Genomic DNA, 20,208 nt, shown 5'->3' with positions numbered 1-20,208 from the left:
CACACCTACAGCTATCCCCCTATCGACTAGGCCAGTAACTTTTCCATTGTAACCTTTCAATGCTTCTGAATGCCTCCTTCTAAACCTTAGTTACAACCACATATTATTGCAAACAGCTAAGTAAACACAATTATATCACAGATTCTCAAGCGGGGGGGGATCAAGTTTTATTTATGAGTTACAACTACTTTTCCTTTCTTTATAACTAGATGGAATGGGGATCCCAAAGCTTTTTTCTGTTTTTCTGTTCTGTGATATGGGGTCACACTATGGGAAAGGCCAAGGACCAATGAACTATATTATTCTGTCTTTAAATTTTTATTTGTTTTAAGGCTGATAAAGGGGTCAGATTTACAGCACCGGAGACGGAAGTTCTCAGGATGGATATGGCACGGTTAGATAGGATTCTCTAACAATATATTCAGGGCTGTACAAGTCAGAAATATTACGACAGTTCCTGTCCAGAGATCTTGTAGTCTAGACAACAGACAAAGGACAGACAATATGCAGTAGGGGATGCGAATGCCCAAGATGTAGAGGAACTGGTCACTATGTGTATGTACATAATCTTAATGATTTTATATTCTTAATGATCTGGTGGGACAACCTCTAGGGGTGAGAGGAAGGGAAGTCAATAATCCAAAGCCTCTCTGGTGTGACTGACAAGTAGCAGCATCAATATGTTTCTGTGAAACAACAATATCTGTTTGCAGTTTCCACCATGGGAAAGAAACCACTTTTCTAATACTTACCCCAGAATAGCCTAAAAATGGCCTAAAGCCAATAATTTCCTAAAAGGGGAAATTTTCCTTCATTTTTTCTTTTTAATTACTTTTATTCATCAAAGTTTGTCTTCCCTGAGTTTTTTATTTTAGCCTTAAGGTGCTCTACATAACTAAGTCCTGAAGATAATCCTAAATTTGAACTGCAGCCATAGCTGGGCTGATCAGCTTAGTCAAGTGATTTCAGCTGATTAACTGCCCAGGTTTGGTAATCACAGACTGCTGCTGTTAGGTTGTATACTATCTGTCTGTACAGAAGACAATAAAACTAACTTCCACATAATACAACATATTGCCTAAAGCTTTTAACTGCATGCAGAAATTAGTGTGTTTAGGCACCAGTATTCATATTATCCATACAGTTAAACTTATACATACTTCCATTTTAGGCACACAAGGGTACCATCATCCATGCCATTGACAAGTATGAACTGGCCATCCAATGAAAATGCCAAGGATCCAATTCCCTGTCCTTGGTAAGAATGGCAATGCTCCCGAGCAACTGTTTCCTGTAAGAGTTACAGAAACAATATCAGGTCAGGAGCAAATATGTTTTTCTACAGGAATATGTCACTAAATTCTGTTAATAGGCTCCCTTGTTTAAAATGCTCCTTTGTATTAGGATAAAACTTTATCCAAAATGTCATTAAGGAGTATAAAAACTACTAGAATGTGTGGTTTTAAAAGGTGGGCCAAGTTTTGACTCAGGCCTTGGAATAAGCTCCTAGGACTGAACCATTAGGTTAATTTCTCAGATGTCTGTGATGCACAGCAAAATTATCTACCAGAAGATTTACTGTAGAAGAAAATAAGCGGCAAATGATCACACACACACACAACCTCTGAAAATAAAAGCATAAAAATAAAAAAATAAACATCATAAAAATAAACATCAGACTAGTCAATTGTATAATACAATTTCCTTTTCTCTTCAAGTGTAGCAAGTCTTTTTCTGTAGCAATTTATATATTTGCTTTCATTACACTGATCCATGCAGTAACTCCCGACTGCTCTGATCAACATAGGTTTAATGAGACCTGTGCACTGATGCCTACCAAAGTAACAGCATCACGGATAAACAATACTCCATCCTTAGCCACTGATGCCAACAGCTGGCTGTTAGGTGACAAATGGAGGAACCCTGGTGCAAACTGGTTGCTTGGAATCCTCTTCTCTGATAAAGTAACTGATGCATCTTTCCAGGTTTTCTATAAACCAAACAAAATACAAAACAGCAATTGAGATGATGGAAGTATCAACAGCTGGCCATATAAAACTGAGTGATAATGCTGGCAGGTACAAATAGCTTGTTGGATTATCTTTCACATATGTTGCTATTTATAAGAGTTATGGGCCTGGGCGGGGGGGGGGTATATCATTGCTATGCTGATAATACGTTATCTCATCCTCTCTAGTTGCAGAAGGGGATATAGTAGATGTTTTAGGAGTTGCAATCAATGGAGGTGCCTAAGCTGGAGCCCCTCTGCTTAAAAGGGAAGAGCCTGCCAACAAGGTTTTCTCCATGAGGATTTCCTCTCCCACTTGGTCTGAAGTAGCACAGATCTGTTGACCCTCAAGGCATATTAGATAAGAGTCCATCTCTTTCCGCAGGGTTTTGGGTTGGTCGGGAAGTTCAGAAGATTGGTGTTTGTGGGTGGAGTAGGGTATTTTTGTGGAGGAAGTGAAATTTTCACTTTTGGATGATTATTTTCTGGGTTGTGGGAGCTGTTTGTATGTTCAAACATATGTGAAAAGTCACCTAAAGACTTGGACATGCACCTTTTCACGTGCCCTATAGATCCAAATAAATATTGCAGAAATCTGAAATTGAGTGATTCAGAACTACCTGAGACTGAGCCAGACAGAAATTATGCAGATTGGCTCAGGAAGGAAATGTAGAGAGCAGCGCATTCCCTAGACATTCATGGATTCAGAGGCCTAATGTCTAGTTCTAGCTCTTGAGAAAGAATGGCTATTCGAAGTACAGGTGTCAGCCATTCTTCAGGTTTGTACCATTTTAAGAATGCTGCCACATTGTGGTCATTGCTCTGGCGTGCTGATCTAATGCCTGTGATACACACTTCTGAGGTGGAGTACTGCAGTGAGCACCATGTAGGTTCCAAATAGGGTTGACCTATTTTACCTTAAGCTAGTGGAGAATGATGCAATTTGATAGGTGTCAGGGATAGGTAGAAGAGATTTTGCTTATTTACTGCTGTGCTCATGCCCCACATTTCTTGTGTTGACAACATTACAATATTTAATTCCACCCAAAAAGCAGCATCAGAGAAATACCTTTTTGGCGAGATGGTATTTACAGATGAAAGGTGCGTGTTTGCAGTAGCCATACACAGTGTCATCTTTCTGTCTGACTGCTGAGGACAGGGGGTATTCTAGTTCGTACTGGCGCTTCTGAATGACACGGTTCTTTAGCATCCCTCTTTCATCAATACACTCATCATTGTCTATCAGATTGAAAGAGACAAGATGGAAAAGACATCACTGATGCTAGAGCAGATATTTCACCTTTAAAAATAATATGGTAGTTGTGAAAAACATAAGCAAATTTTAATGTACCAGCTAATCTCAGCAGGGAGGGTGGGTGGTCTAATATTCTGAGCAGGGGACTGGGAGTCTGGAGTCTCAGCTTTACAACCGACTCTATATGACCTTGGATAAGTTACGTAAATCCAACTTTTCACCAGGGCATCTCCATTTTTTGGCTGCCCAACATGAGACACCTACAATAGGGCTTGATTTTCAAAGGGTGTGAGCACCCACAACTCCAGCTGCAGTCAATGGAAGTTGGTGGCCAGCACTTCTGAAAATCAGGCCCTACTTTAAGCGTTTAAAGTTAGGCACCCACAACTGGAGACATCCAACGTCAGTGGACATTTAAAGAAAATATTGGCCTCAGTATCTGTGCGTCAGTGAAAGTAACAATGTGAAGTGTAGGAGACGCACCCCACCCATGTACTTATTCACTACATCAATACTGACTTGGACTCTAAATACATTCTGTGGGTGGCATACCCAAGATCACTTATCCACTGACGTTTTAAAAACTCCTGCACCCCAATCTGGGTCTACGCTGGTTATGTGCTATGTATACATCTTATGAACCTTGTAACTGACACTTGTAATCCCTCATAACCCAAGCCTGACCCCAGATGTACAGTACCTTCCTTCTTAACTTGTGTAAATTTGGTTTTAAACATTAAACTTTAATAAAAAATTTAAATCGGTTAACAAGTTCCTTTTAGAATTTAGATTTAAGTGATAAGAAAGTCTTGCACCATATTTTCTTACAATTTTACACAATAAAATTTTTTTTTACACAATAAAAATTTTTTGCTAACAATTCATACATAGCTATAAATCGAATGACAGAATTGTGGCACAAAGCCCCATTTTGACTGTGACTGCATAACAGGACTGGGATGTACTCCTGGGGTGTGGAGGATGCCTGATAGAGCACCAGCCTGCAATGTGGTTTGCTTAAACTAATCCATTAAAACACTTTCATGGCCATTCAATTAATTTTCAATTTTTAAGAAAAATGTGATGAAGAATATGCATTTGTCTAGAACATTGTCTAGATCTTTTAATTCATATGTATATTCAACCAAGGGCTCAATGATCAGTCTTGTCATGCTGCATCCAATTCTTGGAGTCTGTGGTACTTGAAAGAAGTGACCTGCTTAAAAAAATTTAACTTCAAGGATACATGCTAAATTCCACAAACAAATACATGAAACTCCTATGGCCTCTGTTGTGCAGAAAGTCAGACTGATGATTTCAGTGGTCCCTTCTGGCCATATTAAAAACCCCTATGAATTTATGGGCGAAGTTACAAAAAAAACCACACACTCGTATTCCGGTGCTGACCATTTTATAAATGCTCACAGAGCTAAAATAAGGCTGGGGTGTATTATGAAAACTCTTTTTGGATGGTTGTTCAGTTTACTGAAGGCCTAACCTCCTCCCGTCCCACAAATCACCAGGTTCCCTTTCAATGTGATGCCCCAATATGCGCTCTGCTGAAAATCTATGACTGCAGAGATCTAGGGCCAGATCCTCAGCTGGTGAATGGAGCTATGCTGATTTATAATGGCTGAGAATCCTAAAGTCTGCCTATAAAGTAAGTTCTAGTTCCCTCTCCTGCCCTCAATGCTGTTCTTTTGTTTCATACCATGTTTCTTTGTAATATTCTTAAATTAGGATATAAATTAAGATTTTTTTTTAAATTGTTGGATTTTTTGCTACGAACTTTTATCTAGTGGTGCTATGGGAAAGATAGTCATTATTATTTATTAGTATATTAACCTCTGACATTTTCACTATTAAGCCACCTTGAACCCATAGTAATTCACGGACAGACTGGTGAGATTAACTTCTCTCTTCCACTTTCCTCTCCTTTTGCTGCCCTATGGACATCTTATTGTTGGGTGGTGGCAATGTGATGCCAGAGGTAAATCACCTTTCCCTCACTCCTTTCTTGCCTCCCACACTCCTTAATTCATTGGCATACTGCAGTACTATTTTGTTAAATGAATCAGCTGATTAAGGGAAGCCTACAGACAATCATACTAGAAATGGTGCACTGGGAGGGTCTATAAAGTAGATAGAAAAAACAGATTCGAGCAGTAGTGCTTTATGCAAGGGATGACAAAAGTGTACACATGTCTCAAGGAATAGCACACAAGAAATATATTTCATTTTTACCTATTGTGATTGCTGAAGGCAGACAAAAGATTTCCAATCTTGCTCTTCTGATGTCTGGTGGACAAAGAAGTGCCATCACCTCAACTAATTCATTCTCCACATCATATATTGTAGAAAGGCCTAGGACTTCACTACTCATCACTGAAAGCAGATGGAGACCAACACTTAAGCCAGTTATTGCATCAAGTTGTATTTGTTTCTGCTGAGATCCCATGCGAAGCACATTGGGGAATGATGATTCAGAACATGTCATAATCATATTGTACTTGCACTTAAGTTACTTTATTTAAAATTGAGAAAATCAGCACTGCTGGGAACTGATTTTCAAAAATACTAAATACCCACAATTCCAACTAAAGTCAATAGGTGCTGCAGATGCTCCGCACCTCTGAAAAGCTCAGGCTTTTTATCCCACTGAAATGTTGAGACTTAAGCTGATCTGATAGGTTAAGTGACCTGCAATTTGAGCAAATTTGAACAATTCTGGAGAGATGCTGCTGATAATCATTGGGTGAAACGTGACAAGGCATGGAAAAGGTCAGCCATCCATATTTGGACTGTGATTATGCAAATTTTGAAATTATTCCAGGGGATACCATTTTAGATCAAATCTAATTCTCAGGGATATTACAATCAATGAAACTTCATATTAGGGCTGTTGATTAATCCCAGTTAACTCACTCAATTAACTCAAAAAAATTAAATCGCAAGTAATCACAGTTTTAATCTCACTGTTAAACAGTAGCATACTAATTGAAATCTATTAAATATTTTTGGATGTTTTTCTACATTTTCAAATATATTGATTTCAATTACAACACAGAATACAAAGTGTACACTGCTCACTTTATATTATTTTTCATTACAAATATTTTCACTGTGAAAGTGGTAAATGGTATTTTTCAGTTCGCCTCATACAATACTATAGTGCAATCTCTTTATCGTGAAAGTGCAACTTAATAATATAGTTTTTTTTGTTACATAACTGCATTCAAAAATAAAACAATGTAAAACTTTAGAGCCTACAAGTCCACTTAGTCCTACTTCTTTTTCAGCCAATCGCTAAGACAAACAAGTTTGTTTACATTTATGGGAACTAATGCTGCCCACTTCTTATTTACAGTGTCACCAGAAAATGAGAACAGGGGTTCGCATGGGACTTTTGTAGCCAGCATTGCAAGGTATTTACATGCCAGATATGCTAAACATTTGTATGTCCCTTCATGCTTCGGCCACCATTCCAGAGGACATGCTTCCATGCTGATGACATTCATTATAAAAATAAGGTGTTAATTACATTTGTGACTGAACTCCCTGTGGGAGAACTGTATGTCTCTGGCCCTGTTTTACCCGCATTCTGCCAAATATTTTATGTTATAGTAGTCTCGGATGATGACTCAACACATGTTGTTCATTTTAAAAACACTTTCACTGCAGATCTGACAAAACGCAAAGAAGGTACCAATGTCAGATTTCTAAAGACAAACTACAGCACTCAACCCAAGGTTTAAGAATCCGAAGTGCATTCCAAAATCTGAGAGGGATGAGGTGTGGAGCATGCTTTCAGAAGTCTTAGAAGAGCAACACTCTGATGTGGAAACTACAGAACCCGAACCACCAAAAAAGAAAATCAACCTTCTGCTGGTAGCATCTGACTCAGATGATGAAAATGAACATGCATCGGTCTGCTCTGCTTTGGACTGTTATCAAGCAGAACCCGTCATCAGCATAGACGCATGTCCTCTGGAATGGTGGTTGAAGCATGAAGGAACATATGAAACTTTAGCACATGTGGCATATAAATAGCTTGCGACATCAGCTACAACAGTGCCATGAGAATGCCTGTTCTCACTTTCAGGTGACATTATAAACAAGAAGCGGGCAGCATTATCTTCTGCAAACGTAAACAAACCTGTTTGTCTGAGCAACTGGCTGAACAAGAAATAGGACTGAGTGGACTTGTAGGCTCGAAAATTTTACATTGTTTTATTTTTGAATGCAGGGTTTTTTTGTACATAATTCTAAATTTGTAAGTTCAACTTTCATGATAAAGAGATAGCACTATAGTATTTGTATTAGGTGAATAACTATATACTAAATAAATTAGGTAAATAAATACTATTTATTTTGTTTTTTACAGTGCAAATATTTGTAATAAAAAATATAAAGTGAGCACTGTATACTTTGTATTCTGTGTTGTAATTGAAATAAATATATTTGAAAATGTAGAAAACATCCAAAAATATTTAAATAAATAGTATTCTATTATTAACAGTGTGATTAATCGCACAATTAATCGCTATTAATGTTTTTTAATTGCGCGACTAATCACGATTAATTTTTAATTGCTTGACAGCCCTACTTTGTATATGATCCATCCAAATGCCACCACAATGGAATTCAAATTAAATTAAACCACCACCATAACATATTTAGGCTCAAAATTAAGACATGGATACCACACCATTAAAAATATTAATACCACCAGTGGGTTATATACATATAAGTTTTCAGCTTTCAGAAGGATCCTTTTCATGAGTTAAAGTAAGTAAAGAACCAACTCAAAGACACATGGTGGAAATTTCATCTTTAACCTTGAATTAATTGCTCACTTAGACTTAAAAAGGATTTAAGCACCTGCTTAAATTGAAACACATGCTTAAGTGCTGAATAGGGATAGAGTAAAGCATGTGCTTATGTGTTCTGCAGCACTGGGGCCTTGATGATTTATCAACAGAAAAAGTTAACACGGCCAGTCTGCAAAAGATTGTGTTTGCTTATTGCATGTGGCTAATCCTTATTAAAAATCACCCTTCATAGCAAAAGAAAAAGTAAGGGAAGCAAGTCTATATCAGGGTGAGGTCAACTGAGACTGAACATTTCAGCTTAAGTACATGAATGAAGTAAAGCATTAAATCAGAGTTTATCACTGAAGTAAGAGCATTAGGCTTACATGTATCTTTATCACTGGATGAATAAGACTTTGCTGTAAGCATTTGAGAACAATGGGAATAGCGTTTACACATTGTACTTTTGTAGTTCTCCAGTCTATCATTTTGTCTTCTTCAGTATCAATCAACAAAACTGACAGTTCCGTCAGTCCCCATGTTCAAGTGATGTGGGACAGGCCTTTGGGATAGTGCTTAGTACTTGGACAGAGGATAGCCAGACTCGCTATCAGTCCCAGTCCCTCACTTACTGGACCATAAGAGACTGGGAGTGCTCTGCTGGCACCATTCTCAGCTTCTTGGGTGGGAAGTTGGAACAAATGCTTTATTCTGCTCACCAGTAACTCTTCTGGCCTATGATGGGGAAGCTACACTGGTGGGAACGAAAATTAGAGGAAAAAATGCTTAGGGCCAGGCCCAACTAGATGAAAACACAACATTCATGCAGAATGGCTTATATCTGAATTTGCAAGTGCAGTACATGTGCACCCTCAGGCAAAGGTGTCTAGGTTATGGAGGAGCTCCCAGAATACAGGATTTAAAACTGCAACAAACTCTGTTGTTTAACAGTATCTTGTAAAGTGTATTTGTTCAGAAGAGTGCTATAGTGTGATAAGGTGCCAAACAAAAGACTACTGCACATGAGAGATTGTTGTAGAAAGTCATCAGAAAGAAAAAAAAAAAACAATACAACAAAATGGCATTTATCGGGAAAAAATACAGAGCACCATTTAAAGAAATAAAGTCACCAGGGCTGCAATCCTTCACCCCAATTCCATCCTTGTATTAAAAACTTTAGTTTCTAAATAACAGCATAAACAAAATACAATGCAATTAATATTAGATATTGTATTCTGTTACATATATTACCTAAATATCCAAGAACCTGAAATAATTTTGAGGGCCGGGCATCTAAAATAAAGATATGTCCTTCTGCAGCTCCAGTTATGAGGTACTGACCACTCTGATCATATCTAGACAAAACAGAATTCCACTTTAACACAGTTTTTGTCCATTATAGTCTAATCACAGTATTTCACCTAATACAATTCAATTCAAAAGGCCAAGTTCTGCTCTGAGTTACACTTGTGTAACCCTACTGGTTTCAGTGGGGTCCATACTGTAACAGAGATTTAGCCTGTAGGGTTTACTTGGCTCAGGCCTGATCCAAAGCCCATTAAAGTCAATGGGAGCCATTTCTATTTACTTCAGTGGGCGTTTGATGTAAACCTAGTAATATTACACAATAGTTTGGTTACATTATAAAATCTTTCATTCCTTTTAATCCACCTCTTTTTCAGAGACTTCTAACCAGACTTTTTATATTATATGCTCTCTGTTTCTATATGTATTGATACACCTTTAAAATCATTTACTCAATATATGAATTGTTAATGTTTTACTTTAGAGATAATAATGAAGAGATGTCACATCTGATCTCTCAAATAATAGTTTTTTTAATGTTTAACAAATCCAATATCAATCCCATTTATTAAAATGTTAAAGTAGATTAATGATTATCTCTACGGGTCACTATTAAATATTGACATTTTTTTAAATCCAAAAATATAAGATCCCTAGTGCTAATTGTATAGGAATAATTACATTTGTGAAATGTTAACAGAATAATAATAAATAGTAATAAAAACATCCATCATGTGAGAAGGGATAGCTCAGAGCTTTAAGCATCAGATTAGAGATGTCTCCATTTCCTGTAACCACAGGTCTGAATCACTGCAGGACTGACTCACCCCTTCATCCTCCCAAGTTAGATATGTAATTACATGGAACTTAGTGTGTGGCGGAGCTGTCAGATAGGACCTTATATATTAATATATTTCCTGCTCTTTGTGGCATTTTTCATACGAACATGGGTTTATTCCATTGCCCTCAACCAAAGTCCCGCCCCACCTACTATTGTGTAGTGCGTCTGCATCAGCTGTCCACCTGTTTGTTATACTCCAACTCTGGCAGAGGTGGCTTCATTCAACAATGAAGTGGTTGCTACATGTCTGTAGTTGTAAGCCACTTTTGGATCCTACAGGATGATGAGCACCATAGCATGTTATATTGTCATCCATTATTCTTTTCATGAATCTAGTCCACAGTGTCTCATCTGACATGCACAACACTCTTGAGGAATACGCAAAAAAGTGCACATAGATTTCTCAACACACACATTGTTCAGGCTACCTGCTGACAATACCTCTTCCCTCTGCTACTACATACTTACTGCAGATGCTGCACAGGTAAGTTGGAAAGAAGAACTCTGTGAACCACACGTGGCGTTTCAACTTTGGTAACATCAATGAAATAGACATGACCCACTTTGGTCCCCACAGCAACACTATATGAGGAGGGACAGCAAACCATAGCAGTTGCCTAGTTAAATAGTAAAATACACTTAATTGTATTGCAACATCTTACTATGAAGCTTGCTCTATTATGCAAAGTTCTCTCACATCTGAAAAATAGCAATAAGTGATCTATGTAAAGAAAATTTTGACTTAATCAGAGTCACAAAAAAGGGTCATTAAAAACATTATGCCCCCTTTTCCCCATGAATGCAGTACTAGATTCTTAAAGACCATCCCCATCCCAAGGTTTATATACTCCCATCCTCAAGGCCCTGCATCATATCCACAATCAGTCAGTGTGCTTCTAAACGGATCAGAGAGGTTGGCTAATGAGTAGAGCAGGCCAGAAACTTTTTTGCCATCCAGGAAAAATTTTGAGATTTCAAAATAAAAAAATTTATGTGAAATCAGAACCACCAGGGCATAATGTGCAGCTTGCCCAGCACTTCCAGTCCAGGAAAGCAAGCCACTAGGACTCAAACCTGAGCACCCTATATAGTAGTCCAACACTTTAGTACAAGGCTGTTCCAAGAATATGCAACAATTTAATTGGTATTTGAAGATCCTTTTAATGCAAAAAAGCAAAAACACAGTTGTAAAATAGGAAACATCTTAAAATCAAAATTGTAGTTTAGTATGTGGTCTTTGGTGCGCCATTAATCAGATAGAGTAAGTAGGAACCCACAGCGAAGGCAAAGAACTTAATATTCTGCCCAGTGAGTAGATTAATTTGTTAATTTTTGTAAGGGGTTAAGTAACACTTTTCCTGTAAATGGGAGCAGTTCCTGTAAATGGGTAAACAAACAGTTCATGCAAGGAGTTTTCTAGTACAATCAAACCATCAGACCCTTTGCCAGAGTCAAGGACTGTTGGGGCAAAGATGCTACAGGCTTAGTTTAAATTAAATATCAGGAGAGAACTACACAAGTAAAAATAATAAACAGCTATCAAAAAGAAAAGTTGGACTGGTTGTTTACACTGTCACAGTCTTATGTTATATGATAACTTTACACATGAACTTACATGATTTGCAACCTGACTCTTCTGATATTTTTAACCCGAGACCCATGCAAAATTAGGGTGCTATATATCAGTCTTTAAAAAGATCGGTGTAAAATGGAATTATTCAAAAACAAATACAAAACAAATCTAACATACACAGTGGTGTTTAAAAGAAAGGAAGTGTTTTCCAATGTCTAGAACATGGGACTTCTAGGTTCTATTCCTGGTTCTGCTACTAATATTTTGGACATACTTAACCTCTCTGTGCTTCCATTCTGTCAGGTGTAAAACTCAGGCACTAAGGAGATATCAGTAATGGCTATAAACCACTTTAAACCCCTCATATTGAAGGTGCTGTGTAAATATAAGCTTTTTGCTTTTCATTTAGTACAGAATACACTTCAGGCAAGTCTATACCACAAAATTAAGTCAACCTAAATTATGCTGATGTACAGCTTTTGAACCACACAGAACTCTTCTTCAGGTCTGGGAAAGGAACTCCCAGTGTCACAGCTAAATGCAAGGTGGAACAGATTGTTCAACGTAAGTAGTTAGCACATATTGTAAGGGACCATTCAAGGTAGAGTGGCCTGTTTACTCCTCTGCAGTCATAGAACAAAAAAGGGCGATTAGTGGGTTACAGACTCTTGTAATAAGCCATAAATCGAGTGTCCCTATTCAGTCCATGATTTTTGGTGTCTAGCACAGTAATGAATTTAAGCTCCCAGGCCCATCTTTTGAAAGTATTATGCAGGTTTCCTTTGAGGATGAGGACTCAGAGATCAGATATAGAGTGATTGCTTTGTGAAAAGCGGTCACCTACAGGTGATGTGGTGTTCTTGTCTTTTATCATTTTCCTGTCTGAGTTCATTTGAGAGCATAGAGATTATCTGGTTTCACCCACATAATTGTATTGGGCCATTTAGTGCACTGGATGAAGTACACCACGTGTTGTGATAGGCATGTGTAGGGTCCACAGGTCTTGTCAGTAAGGGGTGTTTTGGGCATGTTTCTAATAGACCACTGGCTTGAGATTTTGGCATCTCTACAAGAACATCAATTAATTTATTGTTATTATTAGTGATAGTGGTACTTATTTTCAGTAGCACCCACACTGTGTATATTCTTCCCAAACTGAAAATGAAGGCAGGGTCCCTACCTAGAGGGTCTTTGGATCAAATTAGTTGATTCAACATTTTTAAATTAAAGATGAATGGTAAAGTTGGTTGGCTGGTTTGGTTTTTTAAAGACCAAAATACTTTTGTAAGGTTTCAAAAAAGTCAAAATAATCATTGTTAAAATGCAATTATCACTGTCTTGTATTTTAACAAAGTTACAACCTTGAGATTCTAAAAAAGTGGGACTAGAAATTTTTGGTCTCTCTGCCAGAAAGCAGAACATCAAGCATGAAACAAAGGTCTGAATTCAACACTAAATGCTATCATTCTTTGGTTATCAGCAAGAATTTTGGTTATTCTTCACAAAGAACAGCATTTCTTTTGGTTAACAAAAACTCCTTTTTGTCATGAAATCCTCAGAGGTTTCTTCATGCATAGAAAGCGTTTTGCTCTGAATGAGAATTATTAAGATCCTGATCACTAAGGACCATGTGCAAAGGCTTTTGTCTCACAGCAAATATGAAGCCTTTATTACTAATAATCCTTTGGGATTATTATCTTAATTAAAATTTAAAAAAATATAATTTTCTTTCCAGTGGTCTTCTTGGTAAAGACTATCATGGAACAGTTCAGCTGAATGGAGGACAAGGCTAGAATACTGCTGATGAATGGTTTTCAGTTTTCAGATATTTTCTAAAACATGGCCAGCTGGAGTCAAGTGAAATGCACTAGCCATTCCTCTGCTGGTGTAAGTCAGATGGGGACATTATGGCACAGAGTGATGAACTGACTTGGGCAAGATCATCCAGCAGGACAGTGGCAGAGCAAGAAAAAGAACCAAAATCTCCTGAATTTCAGTCTAGCACTCTATCTATTAGACTAAACTAAACCTGAAGAGACTTCTGGTTTTTTGCTATGGAGGATCCTGGGAGATAGCACACAGATGAATTGGGTGAAATGACTGAAAGGTATTGCGGTACTACCACAACCAATGTTTTAGAAATTATTTTCTTTAAACAATATAAAAAATTTGGCCATCTTTGTAGTTGTGGGCCCTGGGTATGAGATCCCCATATTCAGGAGATCTTTATGATTCACTGGGCTTTTCAGAAACAAATTTTCAGCATTATTAAAATGGTAAATCTAAGGCATTTTTTGGTATATTTTGCAAAAAAAATTCTCGTTTTTATTTGATGACTAAAAAAGGTTTAAACCTCAATTTCCAGTAATCAGTACCTGTGTATTCAGGCAGAGCTTGCTGATGAAAGCTCCATCCTCCAGCAGCCAAACATGCACTTCCCCTGAAATTGCTACAGACTGTTAAAGAAGAAGAGACCGATTAGAGTGGAAAAAATGGACATGAAGTGGGCAGTGGCTTTCTATGGAAAATTAACCAGGCTGATGACAGGGCATAGCAGATAAAAAGATGCTGGTTCAGTTTTGAACGATCACAGCAGTGTCACACACAGTGCTATTAATCACGTTCCTTTAGGGATGCATCTATACTCGGAAAATTTGCAAGCATTTTCGCACCAGCGCAGCTCCAGTGATGGTGCTCTGAGCAGGATTAGATGATGCACTGGTAACATACGTGCCTGGTCTACATTAGCACTTCCACCTCCACCATTCAGCCAGCAGTGTAGAAAAATGCTCACAATTTTTCCTGGTAAACGTGCCTGAAAAAGAGGATTTGGTCTTTGGACAAGAAGAGACTTATGTCATAAAAGTGCTCAGCACCTTGCAGCTAATTATTTAAATCTTCAGAGTACTGTACAAATATGAATTAATTAACTCATAATTCCCCCATGAGGCAGGTAAGGATTATCATCCCTTTACTAAAAATGAGGAGACCCACACAACTGATTCATCAGCTCCTTTATGCTGGTTCTCTGGGGACTTCCTTGGCTGGTAAAGAATCAGGGTAGCTGGCTGTACACTATCTCCTGGAAAAGTCCCTGCCACATGGGGAATGTCAGGGTGTTTTCATGATGAGTGAGGCACGGTCATGGCACTGCTATGCCCTGGCTGTGGAAAAGGCCCCTGGGGGCTGTGGATAGCTCGGCACAGGATAGATAGTCTCTCAGGCTGCTTGAACTTGCACTGAGGGCTGAAGAGGCCAGTGGGAGTCCCAGCACAGGTGTGGTGGCTAGGGTGCTAGAAAGCTACCTCCTTCAACTTCCATTCTCTGTATTGAGCCCATCTCCAGCCATGTTATGAACTTGGCCCATACAGAGTGACTTTTCCAAGGCCACATAGTGAATCAATAGGAGAGTCCAGATTAGAACTGAGCAATCTGTGGCTTAACCACATTTCTTCAAAGAATGCAAGGCCAGAGTCTGTTCTCGTTTACACTAACCTAGACCTGGAATAACTCCACTCACTTTAATGGAGTTACTCTGGAGCTACACTGACGTGACTGATATCAGAATATGAGCCCCAGCCTCTGCAGCACATCTGCTTCTATGCTGTGTAGGTTGCCATAGCAATATTTTGGTTATCTATTATTCCTAGTTGAGGATAACCACTTATGTATAACAAAGGAGAGAGTTCCTTACCACACAATACTTGTTCCCTGGAGTAAGAAAATCAGCTGACAGGAAATGATCATTGCATGCATCCAAGAGTTTGATGACTTTCTCATTCTGTGAAGGTTTATAGACATAGACTGATCCCTGACAAATATAAATGACAATCCATCATTTGGCTATAAAGCATTCAGTAAGAGTCCTCAATCACACCAACAAAAACCACCCATCTTTCTGAACTTTGCTCTTTAAACTTTTACAGATGTCTCCGAATTGAGGAAAAAGACTCAGCTGATGTAAATCAATGTAGTTCCCCCAAAGTTAGTGGACAATTTCAGAAAATGACTGAAATAAAATTAAAGCAAACTCTGTTTAATTTATTTCAAGAACCAATAAAGTATTTTAAAACAAAATAAAACAAAATAATATGCACTCAAAAAGGTTTATATCTGAATATCTCAAGGCATTTGGGAAACATTTATTAATTAATCCTCACATTACCCCAGTGAGATAGGGATGCAATATTAATTCATTTTACAGAAGGGGAAACTCAGGCATAGAGAGGACGAGTGAATGATCATGGTCACTGTGCCAGTGCTAGGAACAGACCCCAGAAATCCTGACTTCCAATCTCTTGCTCCATCCTCTTACCCAGGATATTATTTTTTCTCTCTCCTGTGCTATTATGGTTTTCACATTAAAAATATTAAAACTTTGTAGAATTAAAAAAAAGCCAACTAAAATGATACGACTGGAAAATATGACTTCTCAGGAGAGAGAGAACTTAAATTTTCCTCTTCCTTTTCTGAGGGAATTGAATTATTCCCTTAGGCCTCGATTCTGCACAGATTTATGTACATAGTTCAAGTGATCCCATTGGCTTCAAGACTTCCGTGCTGACCAGTAAGTCACAGAATCATACATAAGAGTCAGGTAAAAATTATATGGTACAATCCACCATCTTCAGAAATCAATTGGTTTGTGCTTCTCTCACACATGCACATTGGGCCAAATTCACCTCTGGTGTAATGCCATTGACTTTAGTGGGGTTACACTAGGGATGAATTTAGCCCAGTGATACTAAAAGTGTCATGCAGGTGCTATGTAACCTGACATGGGCACCTCATTACATAATACTGTACCTTGTCTGTTTCTACTAGTAATATGTTGTAGTCAGGGGAGAAAACGAGGCTGATTATGGGTTCTGATACATCAAAGCAATTATCCATCTGATAGTGTGTGCCTTTGATTTGGTAAAAGTGCACAATACCATCCTAAACAGAAAAGATAAATGCAAATGCAAATCAGATCTAGACCACTTATCCTAACCAGTTACAGCAAAACTGCACTGTGTAAACATCTAAGAAACGCTGCGGGAACAGCCAAGATGATTCCACTGATTCCTGTCATTGTTGGTCTTATTAACCTTTATCTTGTCCCTGAGTATGGGACACCTAGACTGAAATACTGCATGATGCCAGAAATGAAGATAAACTAAAATATTTCTTAAAAAATCTAGACTTAAAAATAATTCAAGTTTAATTGCAATGGGTCACATTCTGTTACCAGTTATACTACGTACCCCATTTGATTTCACTAAGATCTCACAGGAGTAACACAAGCTGAATTTGGCCTACTGGGTTTTTGTTAAAGAATAACCAAGACATGTATCGTTAAGTTATATCATACATAAAGGCAGAGCGGACTTCTGAGCACAACACGACCGGGCAGTTATCTTGGAAATTCTCTTTCTCCTCTTCCATTCTACGTCCATTCTAATTCTTTCCTATCTCTTTACAACCCTTTACGAGTTCTCCAATGAAAAGCTCTTTATTTGCTGCCTATTGTTGTTAAACACTGGGAGCTTAGTCACTACTTGCTTGTTAGACTATGAAAAAATGGATTCTTCCCCTCCAGATTTGTTGTCCCAAATCTTAAACAGCAAAGTACGTACAACACTAGAGAGACATTTCCTAGTTCTACAGCTCTTTTCTTCTTCTCACTTCTGCCCATGCTAGGGGTTCTGTGAGCGCATTTCACTCGAATATGCTTCGGTTTAGGTTTTCACACAATAGGCCTGGTTCAAAGAATGAGGGATGCCTTACACTTCCAGCTGCATATAGTCCATCCTTATGATATGCCATAGCAAGCAGAACAGGTTTTTGTTTTCTCCGTTTGTCTTCTGCAAAAGCAAAAACATTTCATGTTTTTGAAAATGGCTTAGCTCTTAAATATCTCATTGAATGTACTGCTTGTGAAATATGACAGACTGACAACCTGGGAGGCTGAAAAAACTACAGCACAAGTAGTCACAGGGCTAGTTACCTCCACACTCCCCAGGATGTGCCTCAACCTTGATTTGAGACGGATTACATTTATGGGTGAGGAAGTAGCTCAGTCTAGCAAGGAGAAGGCCAATTAGTGTCAGTTGTGGCTTTAGTGATGTGGACACCTGTCCATTACAAACTGAACTGAGATTATTCATTTATTTTGTATAGGCCACTGAACAGTCACCAAGACAAAACAGATTTTTTTTAAGTTTCCCAATAGTAATTGAGAAAGAGTGCCTCATACAAAGTTAGTGCTATATAAACAACAAATAATTTTCAGTGGTTCTAAACAAAATGTAGGGGCCTGAGTCTGATCTCACATCAGTGTAAATTAGAATCAACACAAAACAAATACGTCCAGTTTCATTGTCTCTGTTGAGGCTGTCAAAATGGCTTTCCATTAGTACCAATCGTGTTGATGACTTTTGTGATTTAGATACCTGACCTCATGCCATTAAATTGTCTCTCACAGGTCACTGAACATCAGTATCCTTCTAGCCAGTGCTCTACCTAGGATGGAGTTGTACTGACATGTATTATGACTCTCAGCAGCCACTGGTGCAGTCTTTAAAAAAAACAAAACAAAAACAAAAAACAAACAAACAAAAAACCAACTGCATTTAAACAAGTAAATACCTTCGTTTTTCAAACTATCATCAGAAAGAAGTGGTAAGGAATGAAATTGTGTTTGCCTTCGTTCTGCATAAAGAAAAAGAAACAAATTAAAGTGTTAACTACAGTGCATGTACCGAATATGTGAATGTTGCATTAAGGGCTAGCTGTAGTCTAGTCTACTGAACACAGAGCTAGGCATCAGGAGACCTGGGTTCTTTTCCTGTTTCTACCAATTAATTCATCTGTGTGTCTGTGGGCAAGTCACAATGTTTCTGTGGCTCAGTTACCCCATCAGTAAAATGAGAATAACAATCATAGAAATATGATTGGAAGGGACCTCGACAGCATCTAGTCCAGTCCCTTCAGTGAGGCAGGACTAAGTATTATCTAGAGTCTAGACAGAGGTGGGCAAACTACGGCCTGTGGGCCACATGCGGCCCGTGGGACCATTCTGCCCGGCCCCTGAGCTCCCAGCAGGGGAGGCTAGACCCCGGCCCCTCCTCTGCTGGCCCCTCTCCCCCGCAGCCACACCGCTGCATGGGCAGCGTTCTGGGCGGCAGGGGGCTGAGAGCTCATGCAGGGCAGTGCGGCACTGTGTCTGGCTCTGTCCGGGTGGCGTGGCTGCCAGACATGCTTCTCTGAGCAGCATAGTAAGGGGGCCAGGCCCGGGGGGTTGGATAAGGGGCAAGGAGTCCCAGGGGGCAGTCAGGAGACAAGGAGCAGAGGGCCGTTGGATAGGGGGCTGTTAGGGGGTGAGGATAGGGGGAGGGGCAGTCAAGGGACAGGGAGCAGAGGGGGTTTGGATAGGGGGTGGGGTCCCGGGGGGCAGTTAGGGGCAGGGGTCCCAGGAGGGGGCGGTCAGGGGACAAGGAGCAGGGGAGGGTTGGATGGGTCAGGGGTTCTGAGGGGGGCAGTCATGGGGCGGGAAGGGGAGGGGGCACAGCCTTCCCTACCCGGCCCTCCATGCAGTTTCGCACCCCAGTGTGGCCCTCGGGCCAAAAAGTTTGCCCACCCCGGTCTAGAAAATCCCTGACAGGTCTCTGCCTACCATTTTGAGATCTATAGATGGAAATCAGTATATATTCTAATGAAAAGTGTTGTTATTATTTACTTAGGTTATCATATTTGATTAATCTATGATAGAGGAACTTCAGCTACCCCAAAAACATTCAGGTGAAATGTGGCAGCTGTTAAAGGGATTGATTGAACACGTGCTTAATGTTTTTTTTTTATTCAATGGGACTTCAGCATGTGCTTAAAGTTGAGCATGTAATTAAGTGCTTTGCTAAGTAGGAAAGGTCTTAATCACATACAAAGTACTTAAGCACATGCTTAATTTAAAGTGAATTGGGGCCTAAGAGCATATAACACCACTGCACAATAGTTTAGAACAGGAAGCAAAGAAGAATACTGTGGCCAACTGAAGCACCGAAAGGTGCAACCTCCTGAATTGGCAAATCCCAAACTTTTCTTGGAGAACTCCAAATACTTACCTTGTTTGACTTGTGACAATAAATAATGAGATCATAGCCAGGGGATTAACACAGCACTTTTTGTTAAAAAAACCTCCAAAACAATACCCTCCATATCTGGATTAAACACCACACTTTAAGTGAGGGACAATACTTTGGAAAGCCAGGAATACTCGGTGCAGCATTAGAAAAGGACCTTGAAGAATCATGTTAGCTAACTTAACGCTAAACACAACTCTGCAGTAAATGTAGACAATGACTGACATGTTTTCCATGTCTGTAACTACATGGTTAACATGAACAGTTGGCATGACATTAAACACAGCTTTCCCTG

At 39.0% G+C, this 20,208-nt stretch overlaps 1 protein-coding gene across 6 annotated transcripts in view; it reads right to left on the bottom strand.

Moving 5' to 3' along the window:
• CFAP43 (cilia and flagella associated protein 43) overlaps nt 1-20,208 on the bottom strand; it is an 89,444-nt gene that overhangs the window by 51,605 nt on the left and 17,631 nt on the right. For all 6 annotated transcript variants that reach the window (XM_037903958.2, XM_043551817.1, XM_043551818.1 and 3 more), the window contains 11 exons: nt 18,424-18,486; nt 17,563-17,639; nt 16,600-16,731; nt 15,488-15,604; nt 14,169-14,249; nt 10,689-10,837; nt 9,326-9,429; nt 5,508-5,648; nt 3,078-3,247; nt 1,838-1,990; nt 1,161-1,291 (listed from right to left, as the gene is read on the bottom strand). In XM_037903958.2, the coding sequence (XP_037759886.1) occupies nt 1,161-1,291; nt 1,838-1,990; nt 3,078-3,247; nt 5,508-5,648; nt 9,326-9,429; nt 10,689-10,837; nt 14,169-14,249; nt 15,488-15,604; nt 16,600-16,731; nt 17,563-17,639; nt 18,424-18,486 (1,318 nt within the window). The remainder of the gene's footprint in view (nt 1-1,160; nt 1,292-1,837; nt 1,991-3,077; nt 3,248-5,507; nt 5,649-9,325; nt 9,430-10,688; nt 10,838-14,168; nt 14,250-15,487; nt 15,605-16,599; nt 16,732-17,562; nt 17,640-18,423; nt 18,487-20,208) is intronic.

Source organism: Chelonia mydas, chromosome 7 (genome assembly GCF_015237465.2).
Source record: "Chelonia mydas isolate rCheMyd1 chromosome 7, rCheMyd1.pri.v2, whole genome shotgun sequence".
NCBI classification, from domain to species: Eukaryota; Metazoa; Chordata; order Testudines; family Cheloniidae; genus Chelonia; species Chelonia mydas.
The sequence above is the reverse complement of the archived record's forward strand: the minus strand, read 5'-3'. Positions and strand labels throughout refer to the sequence as shown.